The 23,211-nt window shown below is 50.0% G+C and overlaps 1 protein-coding gene across 1 annotated transcript in view; it reads right to left on the bottom strand.

Annotated features, from left to right (window-relative positions):
- The window catches only part of COL15A1 (collagen type XV alpha 1 chain), a 108,928-nt gene that overhangs the window by 57,932 nt on the left and 27,785 nt on the right, over positions 1–23,211 (bottom strand). The window contains exons 2-6 of the mRNA XM_079112224.1: positions 10,790–11,337; positions 9,621–9,695; positions 8,071–8,151; positions 3,625–3,769; positions 1,034–1,143 (exon numbers count right to left, since the gene is read on the bottom strand). Of these exons, the coding sequence (XP_078968350.1) occupies positions 1,034–1,143; positions 3,625–3,769; positions 8,071–8,151; positions 9,621–9,695; positions 10,790–11,337 (959 nt within the window). The remainder of the gene's footprint in view (positions 1–1,033; positions 1,144–3,624; positions 3,770–8,070; positions 8,152–9,620; positions 9,696–10,789; positions 11,338–23,211) is intronic.

Genomic DNA, 23,211 nt, shown 5'->3' with positions numbered 1-23,211 from the left:
TTTTACTGGACACAGACAAGACATAATCCCTCCAAAGGGAGCTGGTTAAATTCATCAAGCAATGGCCTCTACCCAAAGGCCCAACCGGAGGGTGAGGAAGCCCAGACAGAGGTTAAAAGGCCAGCAGAGGGACTTTGGTCCTAGGTCTTCTGTGGGAGGACCTCAGAGGACTCCCAAAAGCCACCATGGGAGAAAGTTCCAGCATCTTTCCCACCAAAGGCCCAGATCTTAATTTCACCCAGCAAGGATAGCTGGGCTTTCTCCAGGTGCAGCAGACCCTGCAGATGTTAAAAGCAGCTGCTTCAGGGGAGGGAGAGACCACAGGAAGTGAGGGGGAGAAAGAAGGAAATAAAAAATCCCTAAATGTGCTTCCTTCCCTGGATGATCCTGGTCTGCACCAGACCTACACCTGCAATGGGAAAGACTAATTTGTATTTTTGTTAAAATTTTTCATAGTATCCTGGACTGGCCAAGTAAAATACCTGTGAAAATTGCCTGCTACCAGATGACTGGGAGACATGAGAACTACCTGAGCTTTCATCCCAGGATAGGGAAAAAAATGATCTGGCACCGTGGGTTTTTAGCAGGGGTCACTGTGAGAGAACTACATTTGCTTTAGTTTTGTACCCTACTGTGTCTAGCATTTCAAATACTGCTGGCATTGCGGGGGGAAGAACCGATCACCAAGCAATACCATGGGCACACCTGCAGTTAAAGTGATTCTGTCTTAAAATGGGCTCAAAGGAATGATGAGTCTTCATGATGGAGCAGGAGGGAAGTGGTTACCATGGCGAGGGTCTGGCATCCATCACCAGGCAGATGTGAGGAGAGCTGGGGTTGTACCTCCTACACCTTGCCTGGTGCATCCCTGGAGCCCAGGGAATCTTGCCTGTTCATATCACAAGGACAGGGACAGTCTTGAAGATGGTCAACTAAAACCCTCCTAGTTCTCTATGGTTCCCAAGTCACCAAGGAGTTTGAAATAAGCAAAGTTCACCACTTACTTATCAAATGAAATTTACCATTCACTCACCATTTCTTCAGTGACAGGGAAGGCCCCACTCCCTGAGCCAGTCTCAGGAATGGGATCACCATCCACAGGAGGAAGCCCCTCCAGGGTATCATTCAGGATCTCACCAGACCCTACAGGAAGCAGGCATTCCGTAATTATTAACTACATTTTCCATCATTGGAAAAGAATGCGCTATCTCTTTACCTGCGCCCTTGGAAAGTTGTAATACCAGTTGTAATAAGAAGAAGAAACCAAGTTGCAGAACATTGCCGCAGTAAGGCGATATTGCCTGGTGGCTTCCATCACCCGCTCTGGCACCTCCACCAGCCTGGAATTCTGCTTTGCCACCTACCAGGAATGTGACTATGGCAGATGGTGTAACTATGCCTCAAGTTATTCACCTACGAATGAGGGATCATAATACTTCCCACCCCATAGGGTTGTTTTGAGGATTGTGTATCACAAGGATTAAATAAATTAATGCAAGAAAAGCACTGAGAAAAGTCCACAGCATAGAGTAGGCAACTGGTAAACATTCATCGCCATTGTGGTTCTGCATTTGTAAAATACAGAAAACAAAGAGAAACAAACCAAACTATATATCATGACACATGTTTTATCATTGTTACATATATTCTATATAATTCATGTTATATAATAATGATATTATCTAACATATATATGTATATGTGTGTGTCTATATATTTATATACATACTTGGCTAAACTGTGCTACTTAATATTTGCTTCTTGCAGGGGACAGAAGTGGAAAAAGAGGAAACTATTATTGTTCATATGACTGTGTATTGATTGAATTGTTACCACATGCACACATTTATCTTGCAATTTAAAAAACAAATGGAGACCTAAAGCAAAGAAAAAGAATCATGCTAAAATAAATGCATGCCTCTTATCCACCCTGCCCCCGCCCCACCGCCATGCATGTCTCACGCACCCCAGGCCTCCATTAATCCTCCTGCCAGTCATCAGTTCTAACAAGGACCTATCTCCACCACCAGGCTGCCTGGGTAGAGCGGGGGCAGGAATCTGCCTCCCACCTATCACTAGAGCATGTGTCTTGTTCCCATGGGTACATTGAAATCTTTCATTATTCATTTTCAGAGTAGTGTCTGATCCTGTCTGATCCCATGGGTACATTGAAATCTTTCATTATTCATTTTCAGAGTAGTGTCTGATCCTGTCTCCAGACCAGGATCCTTACACATACACAGAGTAGTGTCTGATCCTGTCTCCAGACCAGGATCCTTACACATACACAGAGTAGTGTCTGATCCTGTCTCCAGACCAGGATCCTTACACACACACAGTGCTTATTCAAGCCACTGGTCAGAACAGTGCTAGGCTCCAAAGAACACTGAGCCCCCAGGACCAAGCGCAGGCACATCACTCGCTGGTGTCCTCCCTGCTCTGACCACCAGGGGGTGCTGTGCAAGTGGTCTGAGGGCCCTTAGCCTCATTTCTGACACTCTGAGAACGGGGGTGGGGTTAGATGCTGTTGGGGAAGCATGTACTGCAAGTACTGGGGGGGCCTTCCCTAGTCAGGGGTGGCACTCGGGGTGAAGGCTCCCTTCTCCCCATCATCTGGGTTCTCTACGAAACAAGAAGAAAAGGAACATTTTAGCCAGTCTCTGGTGTTCTGTTGGCCTTTTGGGGACAGGATAAAAAGTAAGGCTGATCTCAAGCACAGTGAGCTGTACTGGTATCCAAGTTCAAGAGTCTCCATTCCAATCTTGCCTCCTCAAAATAGGAAAGCCCTCGCCCTGCCCCTCTGCCCTGCCAGCTCCTTCCTCAGAGATTGCAAGTACACCAGAACAGCACTTGCAACTCAAAATCCCTTCCATGACGCATCCAGCTGGGAGGCAGGGTTATTGACACTCTTGTTAAGAACTCTAAGGTTGGGAAAGCTCAGCTCCTTTCCCCAGGCCCTCAGCAAATAGGCTCCTGAGCAGCGCTACCATTTAAGCTGTCTCCCAGGATCCTCTGGCTCTCCATGGCTACACCTTCACTTCTTGGTTTTAGTATAACTTTATTAAATTACTATATAATTTTCTTCTGTCCAATACTATATGCCATCTCTTACCAACTTCCCAAATCTAGTTATTAGAATAGCATTCATTAACTGATGGCAGAAGAAAAAGGTGTACTGGTAAATATTATAGAAGACTTGTAAAATACAACAGTTCAACAAAGAAAATAAAAACCACCTATAATCCTAACACCCAGAGTCAACCACTCCTAACATTTTGTATATTACATCTCATAGCTTATATATCTAATACACCCACATGGATCTACATAACTATATATAAATGGACATAAATAACATATATTCAAAATGAGGTCAGCACAAAGGTTTGAAATCTGCTTTTTCAATGGAATAGACCAAGGGCATATTCCTGGGTCTTCCATCATTGGTGGAAGACATGAGTGACGGAGTTTGCCCACCCATCCTTATGATGGGCACTCTGGGTTGTTTTTGCTATTGGGAACAGTGCTGCTAGAAATGACCCTGTGCCTACAGGGCTCTGCCCTTGGTTGTAACAGTGGCTGAAATGGCCTCAGGCTGACAACCGGCAACCACTCAAGACTTGCCTGGTTCCAGGTTGCTGTGCTGGATGACACTGGAGTTGGTTTCTGAGGTCTCCTCTGGAACAGCTTCACCAGAAAGCTCTGTGTCCTCAGAAAGAGTGGGTGAAGTTGGAGGTATATTTATGGGGTCCACTTTTGCTTCTTTAGGCTGAAAGGATGAAAAACGAGACCCAAAAGGATTCACTTGACAGTAAAACTAAAAAAAAAGTGACAGTGACTTTCAGTGGAGAAAATAATTTATATACACAATGCTGAGTAAGCCAAGAAAGCTTAAAGCCACTTGCTGAGACCCTGGGCAATCACCCTGTGCCTCCCAGGGCCTTAAGCTGCACTCGCTAGCTTACGCTAAATTCCCTTCAGCTCACAGCAACACTCTGCTCATCTCAGCCAGGGGTCTGAGCACAGGGACCACAGTTCTGTGATCCCGGAAGCCGGAGCACAGAGGAAGTGCTCAGCGAAGGTGTGCTGGATGAGGGAATGAACGAGGGGACCAGCGAATGAGCCCAGCGGCATTGGAACCACCTCGCAGATCCAATCCCAGATGTGCCCTGCTGGTGAAGGCCTTCAAAAATAAAAGATGCAATGGTTTCCTTCCAGGGAAACTCCAGCACCTGTGCAGCTTTTCCAACGCCAGCCAGTGCCCTAACCAACTCACCTACCAGGGAAAGTCAAACACACAAAACCTCAACAGCTGGAAACAGCAGTTCAGACATCCAAGCAGAAATCCTGATGCAGGACCAAAGGGTCACATCACCCCTAGGCCCTGGCAGCTGCCCATGAGACCTCGGGCTCGTTGGCATCCAAATGGTCTCGTCACTTTCTAAGCAGAAGGGTGCTAGGGGAGGAGGGATGAGGGGAAGGGTCTAGTGTCAGAATTGTGACATGAATAAGAAACAGACCTTTGCTTTGTTAAGATGCTGAGATCTCAGGGTTAATGTCTTCCTGTAGCATCACTTATCTATCCGAGTAACACAGGTTCTTTCTTTATTGTCAGACTCTAGTGTATACATCATGAATCTCTGACCTATCTGAACAGGGAAGATTCTTAGGTGCCCCATAATTTAGGATTCGATGACTCCATTCTTATAGTCAGAACTGAGTCAAATCCCAGTTCTCTGCTATTAGCTAAGTTATGTTGGGCAAGTCAATTAACCTCACTGGGCCTCAGCTTCCTGCTCTGAACAATGGGGACAATAATATGTATTCAAAGGTTGAGAGTGCATGGAAATGCTCAGCACATGTGCTTTATTTTTAATACACCAATATTCCATATTAATTACTGACAAATCTGCATGGGGAGATGAACAAAAACAGACTATAATCGCTTTGGATACCAACACCCAGAGAAAAATTACTATCAATTTTATTGTAGTGTAAAATCTCCAGGGTGGAGGTGGGAGTGATGGCTGAAAGGACCTGGGCCTTGAAGAGTGAGCAGCTATAGAAACGGGGATGGAAGGAAGGGTTGACAAGTTCAGGGCCTGACTACTGAGCTTGGCAAGAGCCCAGGGTTGGAGAAGAAAAGAGGCAGGACCAAGCCTGAGAGGCAGGGTGAGGGAGGGGCTGGAGGGAGGGGCTTGGACCAGGAACAGTGGACAGTGTTCCGCTGAGCAACCCAGGCCAGGTTTTTTTTTTAAAGACCCCTTCTACCTGCCCCAACCGCCTTCCCCATCATATACACATTTAGGCAAGGTGACTTGGACGCACCGCCAGGATTGAGAGGGATGTTAATTCTAATTCAGCATAAAATAGAAATTTCTGGAAATGCAAAAGTGGAGCCCATAAATTTGCATACACAAATTTGCCCCTTCAGCAGAAGCTAATTCAACACAAGAGGCAGGACGAAGGAGGAAGGTGAGGGACTGAGTTTTTAAGTCCCTGACCAGGCGGACAGTTCGCGGTTCAGTTCAATAGTTATGGCTCAGGTCTTGGAAGGTGCAGGCAGGAAAGGCAGAGGATGGGGAAGTGAGCTTCACTCCCAGAAGGAAGCCAGACAGAGAAAAGAGGGACTGTCTGAGATGAAGGGGCAAACTCCCCACCTGGAGGGGTGGCTCCTAGAAGAAGCCATGGAGCCCTTCCTGGAGATGGTAAAGACAGAAGTCCCAGCTCTGGGAGATGTGACTGCGAGCACCCTTCACCCAGACTTGGAGACGTGGCTGTGCCACTTTCAGGCTGAGCAGCCCCCAGCTAAGTTCTCACGGCTCCTTGCTTTTGTGCCTTCTGGAAAGTAGATTCCAAAACACCTCCCTGCAGACAGAACTAAAGGAAGTGTGAACATCTGGCCAAGCGTAAAGCCCGCTGGGATGGGGGTGCCCCTGGAAGGGATCCTGAGGCTCAGAATGGACCAGTCAGTGTCAAGACCTCCAGGCCCAGAGCCATGGTGGAGGGCAACCCTCAACCACAGAGGGCAGCCCTGGGTCTTGGCAGCCCATGGGCCCCAGCCACCAGCCAACCAGGAAGCAAGTGGCAGGAAGAGGCCCCAAGAGGAACGGACATCTGAGCTGTGCCAGGCACTCTCCCAGCCTGGAACTGAGTGGTCTGAGGCCTCGCCTCCCTTAGTCCTCGCAAGAAGCCCATCACTGCACAGCAACCCCAGCTAGCAGGCACCACAAGCTGCCAGTGCCAAGTACTGAGTTCACCTGAGTCCATCTGCACAAGTGTCACACTGACCTCAGGAAGCACATGTGCTCAACAGAGGAGGAGGCCAAGGCTGGAGAGGCTAAGGTCGACAGCCAGGAAGTGGAGGAGTTGGGACCCACACTTAGTAGGACTCTTACCTGCACCAGTTCTCTTAAAATCATTAAGAAAAGTGGGGTGGGGAATCTGAGAAAGTATTTGGGATGTCCCGAGGCCACCAAGGCCATCGATCACTTCTCCAGGTCCTCTGGGAATTTATTTCAAGGCCCTTTGCCCATGTGTGCCCCACATCTGCCCCTGCAGATGGTACTGCACTTGCAGTACCAAGTCCTGAGAGGGGGCCCAGGCAGGGTCTTGACTCTGCCTCTGTGTGTCCCTGCACGTGCTCATCTGCACAGGGGAGCTGCTGCTGCCTCCCTTATAAGGTGATTGCAAGAAATAAGTGACATCATGTGGGCAAGAATGCCAAGCTCACAGTGGGCGCTGAGAAGTGCCACTTCACTCCCTCCCCGCCCCAAGCTGCCTGGCTCCACTGAGCCCTCCCAAGCTCCCCTCCCTGTGACCATCTCACATCCTCAGACTCTCTTCTCCTTTCTTGCCCCTCTGAGGCTACCCTGGGTTATCATCAAGGCTGCCTGAGTTGGCCTCCCTCCAAGTGGGACTGGTACACTAGGGTCAGCATTAGGCTCCAAGCCCTGAGGGACCACCTCTCTGGGCCCTGCTGTCCTGTAACCTGGACAGAGTGGCCCAGGGCTGACAGGGGCATGGGATTACAATACTGCCCAGAGCAGCCACCCTCCACAGTCACCAGGTGGGCAGTCCCACTGGACCCTTGAGTTCCCCCATCCGAGCCAAGAGTGGATCTCCACTCTGGGGACGGACTTTCACAATCCACCCTGGCCATGAATGCATGGGTGGGCACCAGGAGATCTATGCTCTAACCCTAGTTCTGCCCAAGCACCCTTGGGCCAGTCTCTTCCTCCCTCTGGACCTCAGTTTGCCCATCTGTACTAAGGGCAGTTTGCTATACACTCCTGAACAAGAAGAAGAGACCATGAAGTCCCTCCAGCACTAGTAGACTACAGTCCCATTCCACAGCATCCACATCCCTGTCACCCCTACTCTGCAGTTCGTAGCCTTAGTTCACACATTCCCCTGTTTTTTCTGTAAGAGGTGAGCTCACAAAGCAAGCCAGTCCAGCCCAGGAGGTTGCTGGAACTTTCTGTGCTCAGTGGTGTAGATGCTGCTGGCTAAGTCACTGAGCACAAAAACAACCCGGCCACAGGCCACCGCGGGCATTCCCACCGCGGGCAAGAGGCCGAGCTCCAGGCGGGCTGCCCTTCCCATGGGGCCAGGGAGGACTTCGCAGCTCCCAGGAGAGGGGCCCGACTCTGCTCTCACAGTCCTTGCAGCTGGAGTGCGGGCCCCAACTGTGCTCTCCCCTAGCAAATGCCACAGTGGCCATCAATCAGAGCCACTTCCCTGGAGCCAGGCACTAGGCTGAGACTCATCCCTGCTGCAGCCGCTGGCTCTTGCCACACCCTAGGAGAGAGGACTCCCAGTGCTGCCATTCTGGAGAAGGGATCCAAAGCCACAGTAGTACACGACGTCTGCCTTTGCACAATCTTCTCATGGTGACACGTACAAGGGAACCAGGAGGTTGCCAAATGCCCGTTGGCTGGTGCCCTCCTGGCCTCCCCAGAGTACCCCAAAACTATCCTCACAGATTTGAAAACAGATGTCAGACCCTGGGCCCTGGCACCAGCCCCCAACGGCTGACCCAGCTCAGAGGGCACAGCAACCTATACTCACCGGGGCTTGTGTGTAGGTGATGGCCTCCACTATTTCAGCCACTGTGTCTGGGTCCTGAAGTCCACTGCCCTCTCCAGATGCCTGAGGAGAAAAACCACACAGTGGGCAGGGAGAGCCATTACATAGGCGCGACTATGTAATGACTGGGCACAGCAACTGGGCAGGTCAGACACTAACAAGACTCTTGCAGAGGAACTATGAGGTGCGTGTGCGCACTGGTGCATGGCTATGTGTGCATGCGTGCAGCTCAGGGACAGTGGAGTTGAAGAGGCAGCATGTGTGTCTCATGCACGGTTGGTTCCTCTCTTTCCCTCCACATCTTACCACTCAAACAAAATCCATCATGTTTCAGTATCTCTAACACATCAACTTCCATTCTGTCCAGGTCTCCTTCATTCCCAATCTGCAAGACTGTCACTGGAATCCCACTTTAGGAACCATTAGCCCTGAAGTAAGACTTCCTGTTGTTACCTAATCTGGTAATCAGTCGCCTGAAGGCAGCCAAGCAGCCTGTGCACTGAGATTTTGCAACTGAACCCTTGCTCTCGGGTTCTTGGGTTGTTTCTCTTTCTTCAATAGTAATGGCAGTGCAGAGATGAATGAATGGCAACATGGAAGCTTCCCTCTCTCCCAGCTTCCTGTGAACGCCAGGCCAGGTCACAGGCTCAGGGAGCATCAACATGCAAGCAGAGCCAAATTCCTCCTCTGAGTGGCTTTCCAACTCACTAATACCTGTTTCTTTCGTTCTTTTTTTTAAATGCAAAATTAATGAAATCAACCTTGTGATTTGTTTGGGGGTTGACACCACCCAGACAGCAAGAGAAGTCCTAGGGAAACGCCTGCCTCTGCCTGCCTCTGACTTTGGCACCATGCTGTCCCTTCTGCCTAGAAGGCCTCGCAGACAGACTTCTCCCTGATTTGCTTCCAGTTCCTCCTCCTGTTTCCTCCTCCTTAGCCCCCTACATGCTGAGCTGGGTCTGAGGACACACTCAGTTCAGTCTCTGCATCTGGCTGTGTAAGTGTGCAAGAAGCTGGAGGAGGGAGACAGTTCCCGGGTTGTCTCTCCATCCCCAGCCTCTACCAACCGCTGTTCAGCAACCCTGGGGGAAGGAAGGAGAAGGGAGGGAGCCATCTTTTTTCCCCTGCCCCCTACCCCACCCCCAACTTATTCACTTGCCAGGCATAAAACTTATCTAAATTTAGGTTCATTTTTATAGGAATTTACACCCAGAATATCTTAAACTCTTAACTCTGATTTTAGAATCTGACACTCTTCTTGGCAGGGAAGCTGGAAACCAGGCCATTGACTGCACAGCCATGGAAGAATTTAACACCTTATAAGACACACAACCCCCCATACCAAAGGGATGGCTACAGCTCTTTAAAAAGTGAAATAAAGCCAAAAGCCCAAAATAGGACCTGGGGCAGCGCCTGCCAAGATGAGAGGTTTCAGAGTCTGTGACACGGGGATGACGGATTGCCTGGGCGCCCGGCACTCCCTGGCTGAGCGTGCTGGGGCTCACGGTGGGGCACAGTGGGGGAGGGCTCACCGACGACTCTTGGGCTTCGCACAGCTCCTCTGGAGTCCTGGGGTCAGAGTGGATGGTGAGCTGCTGGATGGAGCCCTGGGGATAAGCAAAAGGAACCAGAAGCCGTGGCTTGATTACACATCCGCAGCAACACCGTGGAATGGGATTGTTTATGTAACCAAGAGTGAGAGAGAGCACGGCCACCTCCTGCCTGCTCTGTGGGGGGATTCTCCTTGGACCAAATAACACAAACCTCCCTTAGCTGGAAAGGCCCTTGGAGAGCTTCGTGCTCAAGCATGGACGACCACAGCAACCTCCCAGCTAGCAGAGGGCCCCTGAAGAGCCCATCCTCCTTTCCCAGAAAGTCTTTCCTCCAGCTGGTGGCCTCATTCCAGAAAGAGCCTCAGGCAGCCTCCCTGCCTCTATGCTCACCAGCTCCCCCACCTGGTAGCTCATTCTCCATCAGACACCCCAAGTGGGCATGTGAAAACCACCCACCAGACTGTAACTCCTTACCCTTTTCCAGCGACTTCCCCTGTGTAAAATTAAACAGAAATGCCTCTCCATGCCACTGCTCGCTTGCCAAGGAGGGATCAGTAAATACCTGTGCCAACTCAAGGAATCCCTACAATAACTCAGCAATTTTCTTTAGAATGGCTTATCCATAAAAGCTCATTCTAATAGTAAAGTCCGTTTTATTGTTGTTGTTGTTTTTGATGTTTTGTATCAGGGCACATGATCCAAAAGGAGAGAGAGAAGTTACCTCTCACGTTGGAATTCTAGATTAGTTCATCTCTGCAGAAATTACTTAAGAACCATTGCTGCCCATGTTCAAAGATAAAATCGTTTAAGGATATAACCTTACTCCTCTTTAATCATGGCTTAAAATGTACAAAGTGCTTCCCCTTATCTCACTTGATTCTACAAGCCTGTGAAACGGGTTTTCTTATCTCCATATTCAGATAAGAAAACAGAGAGGCTCAGAGAAGCCAGAAGTATCTGAAATCATCATCTGAAAATGGAGCGCTGGAATCTAGGTGTCTGGGTTCCAAGCCCAGCATTGTCCTCACCATAACAGGCATGCTTTTAAAGAGCACAAGGATCAAACGAGAATAGCTGCTGGAATTCAGTGCTTGGGGAGAGGACGTCCACGGGTCCCCCTGATCTGCTGGGAATGGACTTGAACTCACGGTGAATCTTTCCAGTCCGGTGGCGCCTGCGTTGCCCACAAAGATCCCTGCGCTGGGCTCGAAAGCCAAAGGCCGGGAGGACCGCCGGAAAAGGACGTGGCTGTGCTCCTCGCAGTCCACCAGGAGCGTCACTTCCTCGCCCTGGACGATCACAGCAAAGCGGCTCCACCTGTTGGTCATCACCGGCAGGGAGAAGGCGGCAGCTTCCTGGGACACGTGGGAGCCGGGCTCCGTGTAGTAGAAGATGACCCTCTGGCGGCCGTCCTCCTCGCCTGAGAGCCGCAGGCCCAGGTAGATGACCTTCTGGAAGGCATCGGTAATGGCAAAGAGCACCCCGCCGCTGGGCCTGCTGGGCTTCACCGTGACGCTGACCGCGAAGTCCCTGAAGAAGGTGGGTGGGATGAGGGTCCTGGCCGGGCGGCCCACGTTGGCGCCAGGCCCGAAGCTGTAGGCGGGAAAGCCACCGTAGCCCGTGACAAAGGACACAGACGAGGGCAGGGGGACACCAATGAGCTCCGTGAGGTCCAGATGGCTCCGGGGGGCCAAGTCTACAGGGAGGGAGAGAGAGGCCATACTTGGACACATGCACTCTGTCATGCTTGAAAACCGGAAACCGCCAGGCCACCTGGGATTCCTTAGGAACCCACTGAAACTTCACTGTGGAAATTGTTTTCAAATGTTTTTGACAAGGCCAGGCGTCCTGGCTCAGGAGTCTGAAGCAGGAGGATTGCAAGTTCAAAGCCAGCCTCAGCAAAATCAAGGTGCTAAGCAACTCAGTGAGGCCCTGTCTCTAAATAAAATACAAAATAGGGCTGGGGAAGTGGCTCAGTGGTTGAGTGCCCCTGAGTTCAATCCCCAGTAACCGGCCCCCCACAATTTTTTCTTTTACAACAATCCACCAAGTGGAATGCATATACATTGCAACCTAAAATGGACATGTATAGGTAAATAAATATCTGTTTCAAATATTCTTCATAAACCACCATACTGGCTTCTAATACTTGCCAGTTCCTTGAATATTTTCCCCTTCAATTAATTATTATTTTTCTTTTATTAAAAACATGTTGACAATAACCTACTAAATTGACTTCAACATCCACTAACAGGTCATGATGTGCAGTTTGGAAAACATTTATAAATAATTCCTTGAATATTGCCAGAATACATGATGTTCCTCTGCTAATGTGGGGATTTCTTGTCCCACTATAAAACTGGATGGATTTGTTTTGTTTTGAATAAAGTTTAAGTAGCTCAGGATGTGGGGGAAAGCAAGGCCAAAGTAAAGTGTTCCCAGACCCCAGAACAATTGAAATTCACATCATTGTTCACCGCCCTCCATCAGTCACCATCATCACCACCACCACTGCCATCTCCATTCTGTACCAGATACTGCCCTAAGCTCTTCATCCCCATGGCAACCCTATGGGGTTAGATACCATTATTCCCATTTTATTTCCAAGAAAACTGAGGCTTATAGTTAACACATTTGCTCAAGGTAAGTTCCACGCGGGATCCAAACCCAGAGCATCTGTGCCCAGAGTCTGTGTTCTTAACCACCACACCTTGGGGGAGAATTGATAAAGCACTCTTATAGTGAAAAGGACCCCAGAGCTTCAGGTGAGTCCTGGTCCATGCAACCAGGGTGCCAGGAGAAGGCTACAGGCTGGCCCACATCCTCCAGAGCTGATCTCCAAGGAGCTGCAGTGAGAAAGGAAGGTGGATCCTAGGGAGAGGTGCACAAGTCCAGTGCAGCCAGGAAGCTGGACAAGCAACAAGCTTGACCTCAGAAGCAAAGCCAGATCCTGGGGATTCGGCCAGGGGAGGAGGCCTGGAAAATGTGAGGATCGGAGTCCAGCAGTGTCCTTCCCTGGAAGCCAGAGGGCAGGGCAGACTTACCTGCTGGCTGCCTGGGCTACAGCTAGAGGCCAGAGGCCCCTGATACCCTGAGTAGCCTCTGGGGACTTGGCAGGCTGGCATCCAGAAAAGACCAAAGCCCCTCCAGGGCACCACCAAGTCGAGCCTACCTGTGAAATCAAGCCTGTTTCTAGTTTACCCACCTGTCACTCATTACTGTGTGATCTGGGGTGAGTCATTTGACCACTCCAAACCTGAGTGTGAGGCAACAGTATGGGCTCCAAAAACACAGTTAAATGAGGCCGTCCACGCAACCTCTGCCAAAAACAGCAGCAACACAATGAGCGTGCGCTCCGCTTTCTTTTCTATTACATTTTCTCAATAACCCCAGGAGGTGGGTGGGCAGGGATTGTCGCCCGCACTGTGCTGAGATAGGGCCTGCCTCTGTGCCCTTGAGCTCCCTATAAAAACTAATAACTACTGTGTTTTCCACGTACAATTTTACTTTTCACAGCAACCCTGGGAGCTAACTGCTATTGTTCCATTGTACAGATGAGGAACTGAGGCTTAAGAAGAGGAAATGACCAGGTTGTATAGCTGTGAGTGGCAGGAGATCTTGGAGCGGTGGCTGCTGAGTTTCCACTGGTTTACTGCTCCAGCCTCACTGAGAAGAGGGACCTTGCAGGTTCTGTGGGGGGCTCCAGCTGGTCTGCCAGCCATGCTGAGGACCTGGAGCAGCAAGGAGAAGGGAATCGCTTCCCCAAGGGGTCTAAGAACTCTAGTTCCCCACAGAGGTGACACATGTTCCCCCAGGAGGGGACAGAGACACCCTACTACTCTGTCCCATCCCCACCCACAGCACCCACAGAAAAGGTGCGACATACACATACAATTATCATGAGGTATTTCTGTCAATACAAAAAAAAAATAAAGAGTAATCAGGGGCACTTAGTTTTAAGTTAAAAGGGCAAAGCTTAAGCGTATTTTATCACAATAAAAAACACAAGTAATTAGCTTACAGAGTTGTTAGGGTTAAATGAGATAACACAAGGCACTTACACGTGGCAAATGCTCAGAAAATAGTGGATATCAATAACATCAGCGTTGGCCTTCTCTTCCATTTTTCGGATTCATTAAGGAATCTCAGAGGTCACCTGACACAACCTCTTCCTAACATATGTTGGTCCTGCCCTGTCCAGCATGATAGCCACTAGCCACATGTGGCTACTGAGTGCTTGAAAGGCAGGTACTCCTAATTGTGGGGTGCCATAAGTACAAAATGCAAACTGGATTTCAAAGTTAATTCAGAAGAAGGAATGGTAAGCACCCCATCAATAATTTTTATATCGATAATGTGTTGACATGACAATTTGGGAAACTATCATGTTAAACGTTACTGAATTTTGTAAATAATGAGGTTGCGGTCTTGGCATATTGTGTGCACATATGAATATGTAGCAACAAATCCCATCAGTATGCACACCTGTAATGCACCCACAAGAAAACAATAATATGAGGACAGGCATGGCCACTAGTCCTCTTACAGAAGAAAACACTAACTCGGTGGATCCTCTCATGTGCTCCCTCCAGTCCCATTCCTCTGCCAACACCCCAAGATAGCCATACTCTAGGGGGTTTGGCGTTGATCCTCCGTTTGGGTGTTTATTATATGAGGACGTATCTTTAACAGAATGTGGACTGCTGTGCATATTTCTAAACCCCACAAAAGCATTGGTGTGCTGTGTGTCTCCTTCTGGATCTTGCTCTTTTTTTTCATTTAATATTGTATTTTTTACTTATCCTTGTTGACACACATGGCTCTAGTCTTCTAGTTTCACAGTGGAATTCTGTGGGGTAAATAAGCTGCAATGGATCGCATCCCTTTTTGGGTGTAGAGAGCAAGGTTTCCCCATGACAAGCAATGTCGCTACAGCACCTTCACGCTCATCCCATTCTGCTTACCCGTGCAGGTCATCCCCACCTGGTGGTGGAATGATGGGACAACGTGGGTGGGTGCACCTGCCACTTCACTGGATGCCCTGCAGATGTTCTCTGGAGCAACTGAGCCGTTTCATGCGCCACTAGCAGCACATTCTTGCCGCATTTAGGGAGGCTTAGGAGAGGCGCATGGGGCTTCTCAGCTGCAGTGATGAGGTTACTTTTCAAATGAGGTCATGTTCCAAGGAAGTATTCCTGGCACTATCCTCACAATAGGAGGAGACGATTACTCCCTCCTCAGGAAAAGAGGACACATTGGTGCCCTTCTTAGAAGCCTTCCATGGCTACCCATGGCCCTCAGGGTCGGGGCTTACAGCTGTGGCTGCCGCCTGGCTTGAGAGGCCCTTTGTGGTCTGGACCTGGACCTCTCCCTGTCCTCCAGGATGCCTCCACATGGTCCTGTCACAGATCCTCCACCTCCACCACGGATGCCTTCCCTTCTGCCGCCCACCCCACCTGCCTCGTTATTTTGCCAGAAAAACTGCTGCTCATCATCCAAGACTCAGCCCAGGTCTCGCCTCCCAGGCAATCCTCATTTTACCTCCCTCACCCACACCCTCTCCCTCCTGGAACTGCACTAGGAGCTCCCTCAGGGCACCTCGGGTCCTCTGTCACAGGATGGAAGGATGGACGGACGGGTGGACAGATAGATGGATGGATGAAAAAATCCAGTCCCCTCATTTTATAAAACACTAACACCACAGATTAATAGAGAGGAAAGATCTATTGGTCATGGACTCAAATTTGATTCTCAACTGAAAGCTTGTCCTCTCTAGTTCATTGCTTTAAAACAGAAATTAATTTTAAGTAATTTGGGTTTAAGACTCAAACTCCAAAAGGCATGAGTTAAAGCACTGATAAATTTGGTCAAATTTGACAATATAGAAATAAATTTCTGCATAGTAAATAATCATGATAGGCTCCACAATGTCAAATAAAACCCAAAACTTGGGGAAATTATTTGCCACATATATCACAGACAAACAAAACAAAACAAAACAAAACCCTCATTTTCCTATATATACAAAGCAAATGAATAAGCAAGAAAGCAGCAATCCAACAAAAAAAAAAAAAAAAAAATGAACAAAGAACAGGTGATCCTCTCCACCGTAAAAGAAATAAACATGGCTCTTAAATACATGGAAAATACTTGACCGCACTCATAATGAGAAAAATACAAGTTAAGATTACAAAAGATACCAATTTCCCTATCAGACTGGCACAAATCATAATGTCAGATAACATTCTAGGCTGGCAAGTGATTGAGGCAATATGGGGCCCTCTCATTCACTGCTATCAATTGCTATCAGGAACATAAAAATCAATGTGGGGGAGACATTGGGACATTTATCAAAATTACAAATGTATATGTATTCTTTGAGCAAGAAGCTAAAACTTCTATGAATTTTTTAACAAAGTTCCATTAAGTGAAATATAAAGCATCACACAAGAATATTCATTGAAGCACTATTATTATCTTTATCTTGTTTGATATATTTATTTGCTGGGAACTAAACCCAGAGCCTTGTGCATGCTAGTCAAGAACTCCACCACTGAGCTACATCCTCGACATTGTTTAAAATTTACCTAAATGTCCATCTTTGGGAATGGTTAAGTAAATAATAAATTGCAATATAGTCATACAAGGACATATAACGCTGCCTTTCAAACAATGTGATTCCTTATGTATTAAAATGAAGCAATCAACAAGAAGAATTCAGTAAACACAGACAAAAATAACAAGATACCAAAGGGAATCGCTACCAGTTACCTATACACATAAAGTATATGTTAAATACATAAGTGTGTACAGTATATTTAAATACACAGTCATGCCCTGTGTAACAACATTCTGGTTATACATACGAGGGTGTTCCCCTGAGATGGTGTTGCCTAGTGATCATGGCCATCTTAGTTTAAGCACACGCTTTGACGTTCCCACAAGGACAAAATTGACTAAGGATGAGTTTCTCAGAATGCACCTTGTCATTAAGCGATGCATGACTGTGCATGTATTAGAATATCTCAAGAAGAAAGCACGAGAAACCAGGGCTAGAGATGGTCTCCAAGGAGGGGGCTGGTGGTTGGGGGATAAGAGACTTTCTTCTAACAATGCCCTTTCATGCTCTTTCAACATTACACCCTCTACATGGTATGAAAAACAAAGACAATTGCTTATTTTAAGACCTTAACCCCTTGCATCTGCTTTAAAAAATTTAAAAGCCTATTCTTCTTTTGCCTCGCTTGGATATAGCACATCTTTGTACAGAAACAAAGAGAAAATGGAGGTGTGGGAGAGAAAAGCAAACATCCCACTGAGATTTATTTTCTCCCCTAAGATAAAAACAATAGCCATGAGCACCCTACTGACTGCTCCTTATCTAATCCAGTAGACAGCTTTCCCTCCTGCTCCTGTCTCTTCTGAGAACAGGGGGGAAGCCCCTGTCCCCTTTCTGGTGGGATGCTCTAGGTTGGGAGCATTCCTGGCTCACCTGGTGCAAAGGAGTCAGAGGCTCACATTCAGTGGCATGTTTCCAAGAGGTGTCCCTTCAGATTCCAGGGCCAGGTGATGGTTCTGGAGACACAGGGGGAAAGGGCTGATGGGGTCCCACTTAAAAGGCTGCCCAGGGCTGCTCAGGGGCCATACAAGTGGCAATTCTGGGAATTCTTATTCCCAGGAGTTGGTTTAAAAAAAAAAAAAGTCTATCCAACTTCCTTGTTTTGCAGACAAGGAAACTGATGATCAGGGAGATGCCTGGCCAGGAGACCCGGCCAGGAAGCAGCAGATGGAGCATCAGAGCCAGGGAGACAGGGACTTGGAATCACAAGTGCCCAGGGCTGGTACTATCCCACCACCCCCGGCTACTCTGACCCTTCCAGGTACTGGCCATGGGCCAGCTGGAGAATGGGCAATGGAGGCAGGATGCAGAGGAATGCTCTTAGGGTTCAGGCCCAGCCTCTGCCCTTCACCAAATGCACAACCTTTGGGCAGATGGCTTCCTGGCCACGAGGGGGATGCTCCTGCCTGCTTTCCACATGGAATTCCACAAGAAAACAGTGGGAAGGGCAAGTGCTCCACAAATTCAGCGACTGGTTTGTGATTTGACATAAAGACATAAACTTCACAAAAACTAAAGTCTGCAAAGCCTTCCTAAGCCTTCTGTCCCTGTGCCCAGGCCCCAGACATTCCAGGAGGACAAGTGGGCAGGCACTGGGCCGCAGGCCTTGTTTCCACTGGTTCCACCATGGAAAGAGCTGAGCTTCCCATCTACAGGAAGCCCAGGCCAGCTCTCAGACCCTGGCTCCCTCCACATGCACGGTCCCAGGGCGCAGTATGCAAGGAGCGGGAGCGACCCCTGGCCTGGAGTCACCCCTGCTCAGGCTGGCCTGGGCTTGCTGGCTCCTTTCCCCTTGGCCTCTAGCAGAAGGGCCACCTGCTCAGGAGGCCACCAGAGAGGCGAGGAGAAGCCAGGGAAGCCAAGAGAAACAAGCCCAGTAAGTGTGGCCATGGGCTTGTCCTGGGATGGCTCTGTGCTGGGAGGAAGGGGGAGGGTGCAGATCACAGCTGGTGGGAAGACAGCCCACCATCTTGTGGCAGGGGCGGGGGGAAGACCTGGAGGCTGGGGAACACTGCTTGTGGAGGCTCTCATGGAACTCTCCAGACTCTGGTTCCTCAGAGAGGGCCTACAATTCTCCACAGAATATGATACCCACCTCATAGGACAACTATGTGCCTCGAATAAAATCGGACACCTAAAATGTTTAGCACACTGCTTAGCACATACAGTGCCCGACAAATGGTAGCTACCATTTCTCTCATTGTTATTATCCTGCTATTTCTCATACACTCGTCATGCTGGGAAACTAGAAGGATCTTGAATGAGTCTTACTTTTCCACCTCCAAGCTTTTATATGTGCTGTTCCCTCCACCTGGGGTTACGGCTCCATAGCCCTCAAGACCCAGCTTCACTATCATCACCTCCTCCATGAAGCCTTCCAGGATTCCCCCACCTGCCAGCCTGGGCATCCTCCCTCCAGCACACCACCCTGATTGTAAGTAGCATGCATCACGTCACATTATAGGGGTGTCAGGACTCAACATCCGTGCAGCTCCTCGAGTGCTGGAGCTAGAGTCACAACTGCCTATCTCCCCAGTCCCAGGCTGTGATTCTGAATGTTCAGCGGCTGAACTGAATTAATTCCAGGTTCAGAGCTCAAGGCCCTGGTGAAGGTCAGTGAAGTCAGGCTCCGACCCCACCTCCAACAATGACCTGACTGCATGCTCATTCATCACCTGGGGATCCAGGTTGCCTCCCCTCTCCCAGGCCCTGGGCAGCGAGAGAGTCCCAAGCAGGGGAGATAGGACTCAAGTTCAAGTCCCAGTTCTGCCACTGATTTGGGCAAACTGCTCCTTTCTCTGATCCCAGCTTCTCCATCTGCACAGGATGAACAAGGAGGACCCTCAGAGCTGAGTGCTTTGTAACATTCTGTGTATGTTCATGACCTTCAGATACCTCCTGGGGCTAAAGATGACCTCAGTCTTATACTTTCACTTCATTAATTCATAGGAATAGCTGCGTGTTCAACTTCTCCAAGTCAGGAATTTGACAACACTAATAAAGCCCCCACAGGTGCCTCAGGTAGTGCTGGAGATACGGAGCTGAACCTGATATGTGCTACCAGGCTCACTTCTAGGCGACAGCATCATCCACTCATGTTACTTACGAGCGTCAAAGCCTTCAATGGCTCCCCAGTGCCTTCAGCATCAAGTCAAAATCCCATGCAAGGCTTCTGCTTCATCTCATCTCCACCCCTCCCATCTGTCTTCACTCCTGCTGTCCCTCCTATTGATACTGCCCCCATCTTCTCATTGATGAGTTTTCCCATGCTTCTCAGGACACCACAATGTATGGGGGCTCCACACCCACTCTGTAAGCACAGTCCTCTACAGACCCAAATAAGAGCCTGGCGGGAGCAGACACTCTGCAACGTGGCCTGGAGGAAAGGAGACAGAGGCGTGCAACCTGGGCCTCACCCGCTCCCTCCTGCCAACCCCTGGAACCTCTGGTTCAGACTCCACAGCACAATTTCAGGGTGGCCCCTCCCCAGGCACAGGGAGGAGACAACAGACAGCTGTAGAGGTGGACCAGGCAGAGGAAAATCTGAACAGTCCCTGCAGGGTGCGACTTTCCTCCCAAGGGTCCAAAGTCAGTTTCCATGGAAACCAGAACAGAATCCTAGCAGATGAAGAAACAAACAGGGCTGGGTTCAGGTTTTCCTCCCACAGGGAAAACAGCGACCTTGCCAGAGGAGGTGAAGAACGGGAATCCCCGCCTCTCCTCCTCTCTGCCACAGGCTCGGGACACCTGGTGCCTCCCCTTCCCCATCCGGCCTCGGTTTCCCCTTCCGGGCAATGAACGGGCTGGGTCAGCTTTCCCATCTGTGGAGTTCTGAAGCAGTGTCCAGGGCTGGCCTGGGCTTTGGAGCCTTGCCTCCCCAGGGAACTCTGCAAAGTGCATCCCACAGATGATCGTCTGGGACCCGAGCCCAGACCTCGCGCTTGTTAGCATTTAAGGACCGAAGAGGCTAGGGAGCGTCCCCCTGACTCCGGGCCAAAACGGGTCAACAAGGGCTGCGGAGAAGCCCCGACAGGACACTAGGAAGGGAGGACGCCCGCCACTGCGCGGCAGCGGCCCCCCAGCGGTCTGTCGAGGAACTGCGCCTCTGCAACCACAAGGAAGGCCTGCGCTGGGCTGAGGTGCCCTGCCGCTTGCCAGGGGAAACGGGGGGAATTGGGATCCCAACCACAGAATCATGGTCAGAGGTCTGGAAGGGACCCAAGGGAGCAAGTCTGAGGTCATTCAGTGGGCTGTGGCCAAGCCAGGCCTAGAACCCAAATGTCTCCCTCCTCTCCTCCCTTCCCTCCCTAGGCGGGCTGCCTGGGTGGACCAAAGGCGCTCCTCCCACACCACTCCCGCTGCCACCCCTGCCTAGGAAAACCAACAGAAGCCTTCAGTCGGCCTCACGGTGGTCACTGTATCCCTACTGGGGCCAAAGCTCAAGGTCCTGATGATCCCAGGTTGGCTGTGGCCTGGGGCTGAAGCCAGGAAGCTAAGTACATAGGGGGACTATCCTGGAAATCCCAGCAGGGCCTCTCTGGCCTGAAATTCCCTGCACTTAGCCCCCAGGAAAGAAAGGCAGTCTTCTATAGCCCTCCTCTGCAGCCCGCAGGGAGAGCTGGGGGGCCTCAGAGAACCCCAGGGCCTCCCTCCTTGCCCCTTCTCGGGGGTCCTGCCTGGGAACAGGAAGTTCTTGCGTCTTCTCAGGACTGTTCTTTCTTTTCCCTTTGGACACTTCTCCAGAAAGGTGGCCCCTGAGGACTCTGGGTGTGCCTAAATCAGACTCCTGGCATGTGGCTTCCCTTTCCCTCACCTCTCTAGAGAGACAGGAAGCTGGGGATTCCACAAGCCTCAGCTGGTGACACAGAAAGCAGCTCACCCCCTGGGGAGTCTCCTCCATTGCACACTCATCAAATGTCAACTGGTTTCTGCTTGTACATCTCCACTGTTGGAGAGCTCCCTCCCTCCCCACCAGCCCTGCCCCTGCAGGAGCTCCTTCTCCTGAGGAACAGTGGCAACTTCCCTGTATCACCCACTCGCCCAGCTCAGCCTAGCTCTGCCCTCTGGGATCATACAGTAGTCAGCCTCCACTTCCACAGCATGGCTTCTCCCATGAGGCACATGGCAGACTCTGCCACCAACTTGCCATGTGCTCTCAGCAGTCCCTTCTCTGGAAGCCTCAGGTTCAGTACCTATAAAGCCAGAATCCGGAACTGAATGTTTTTCCAAGGCCCTTGCCAGTCTCAGAGCCTCCAGTTCTGCACTCTCCGTCTGCGTCCCAGTTTTCTAGCCACTCAGGATGACCTGTTCCTTCAGCCCACAGCCTCAGGCCTGGAAGGAATGACTGCACCAGGGACCAGGCCAAACCAATCCTCCCCACAGACTTCCTCATCCCAGGACAAACGTGGCCTGCAGGGACCGGGAATGCCATGCCCAGGAAACACGTGTGTCTGTGAGGAACCTCAGCGCCCCCAGGGCTGGAGTCTCCAGGGGCTCCTGGTGCTACCTGACCCCCTTCCCTAGGGGAATGAACACAGCACATTTCATGCCACACGACCGACATCAGTCTGCACCCAGCGCAGAGCGAGAGGTTCTTAGAAAAACCTACCATCCAAAGCATTTCTTAGAAAAAGAACTATTTCCTTGCCAGGGAAAAATCCTGGACCAACTTAGAAAGGAGACCTGGTCGGGCAACAATCAAAGACCCCATTTTTCTGAATTACAGAAGAGCATTTTTCTACATGTAAACTTAGAACGCCTCCTTCTCTTTTCCGGTTTTCATATATAGCATAGGAATTTTCCTGCTCAATGAAGTTACTGTGTGAGTTCTCTCTCTCTCTCTCTCTCTCTCTCTCTCTCTCTCTCTCTCTCCCCCCCCCCCCCCCCCTCTTACTCTGGCTCTCTTTCTCTTTCTCAGACCCCTGTCCTAAGCTAAGGAGAGGATGTTTTAGAGGGGGCCCTGGAGCTGCTGCCCAGGGCTGCAGCTTGGCCTTCTTGGTCAACAGCGGGAAGGCGCTGGGAGAAGGTCTCACCTGTGCTCACCTGTGCAGCCCCCTATACAATTTCCAAAGCATCCTCTCACCTGTTCCTTCCGCCAGGAGGGAAGCAAAGCAAAGATCATTCTCTCATTTTGCAGAGAAGAAATCATGTCCCAGAGAGGGGATGGAACCTACTCAGAACCTCGGTACACGAACCAGCACTGAAAACCCAAAGCGGGGCTCTGCCTGGCCAGCCCACACTACCTTCCTGGAGCTTCCCTGTTGGTTCCCCAAGCCCAACCCATCCTTTCACCTGGACACCCTCATTGTCTGTTCTTCTGGTGTCAGTTTCCTGTCCTCTCCTGGGATTCCAAATGGGTTCCTGGGTGTGGACCATGCCAACTCATCTCTCAGTCGCCAGCACAGAGGTTGGCAAAAGGCACCTATGAATGAATCAAATGACAAGAAACAACAGCATCTGCAGCTGAGGGTCGCTGTGGGCTTGCCTCGTGCCAAGTGCTGTTCACAGAGCTTGCCGCGGATCAGCTCAACCTTGAGCTTGACTCCTTTTGAGGTAGATCTCACTGTTATCCCCATTTTACAGTTTAGAAAACCAAGGCTTGGAAAAGTTTGATTACATTCTAAAACCACGGGGTTAACAGGTGACTGGAGTCAGGATTCAAAGGGAAATAGGCAGGATCACTTGGTGTGAAGGTTCTGGCTCTAGACACATATTCAAGTCACCCAGCTTTTAAAAAAGTCCAAAGTCTGCCCCTTCTGCCTGGCCCTCTGGAATCAAAGTGTCCTCTGTGAGTCTGATGCCCTGTCTCAATTAACTGCCTGGGATTCAGCATCAGACAGGCCTGGACATGGAGGCCTGGGTCTGCCATTGAGTGGCTGTGTGTCCCTGAGCAAGACATTTCACCTCGCTGCTGGAGACTCCAAACCTGTAAAGTGGCAAACAGCAATAGAA

Source organism: Sciurus vulgaris (genome assembly GCF_902686455.1).
Source record: "Sciurus vulgaris genome assembly, chromosome: 15".
Classification (NCBI taxonomy): domain Eukaryota; kingdom Metazoa; phylum Chordata; class Mammalia; order Rodentia; family Sciuridae; genus Sciurus; species Sciurus vulgaris.
Note: the sequence above shows the minus strand (reverse complement) of the source record. Positions and strands in the feature narration are given on the sequence as shown.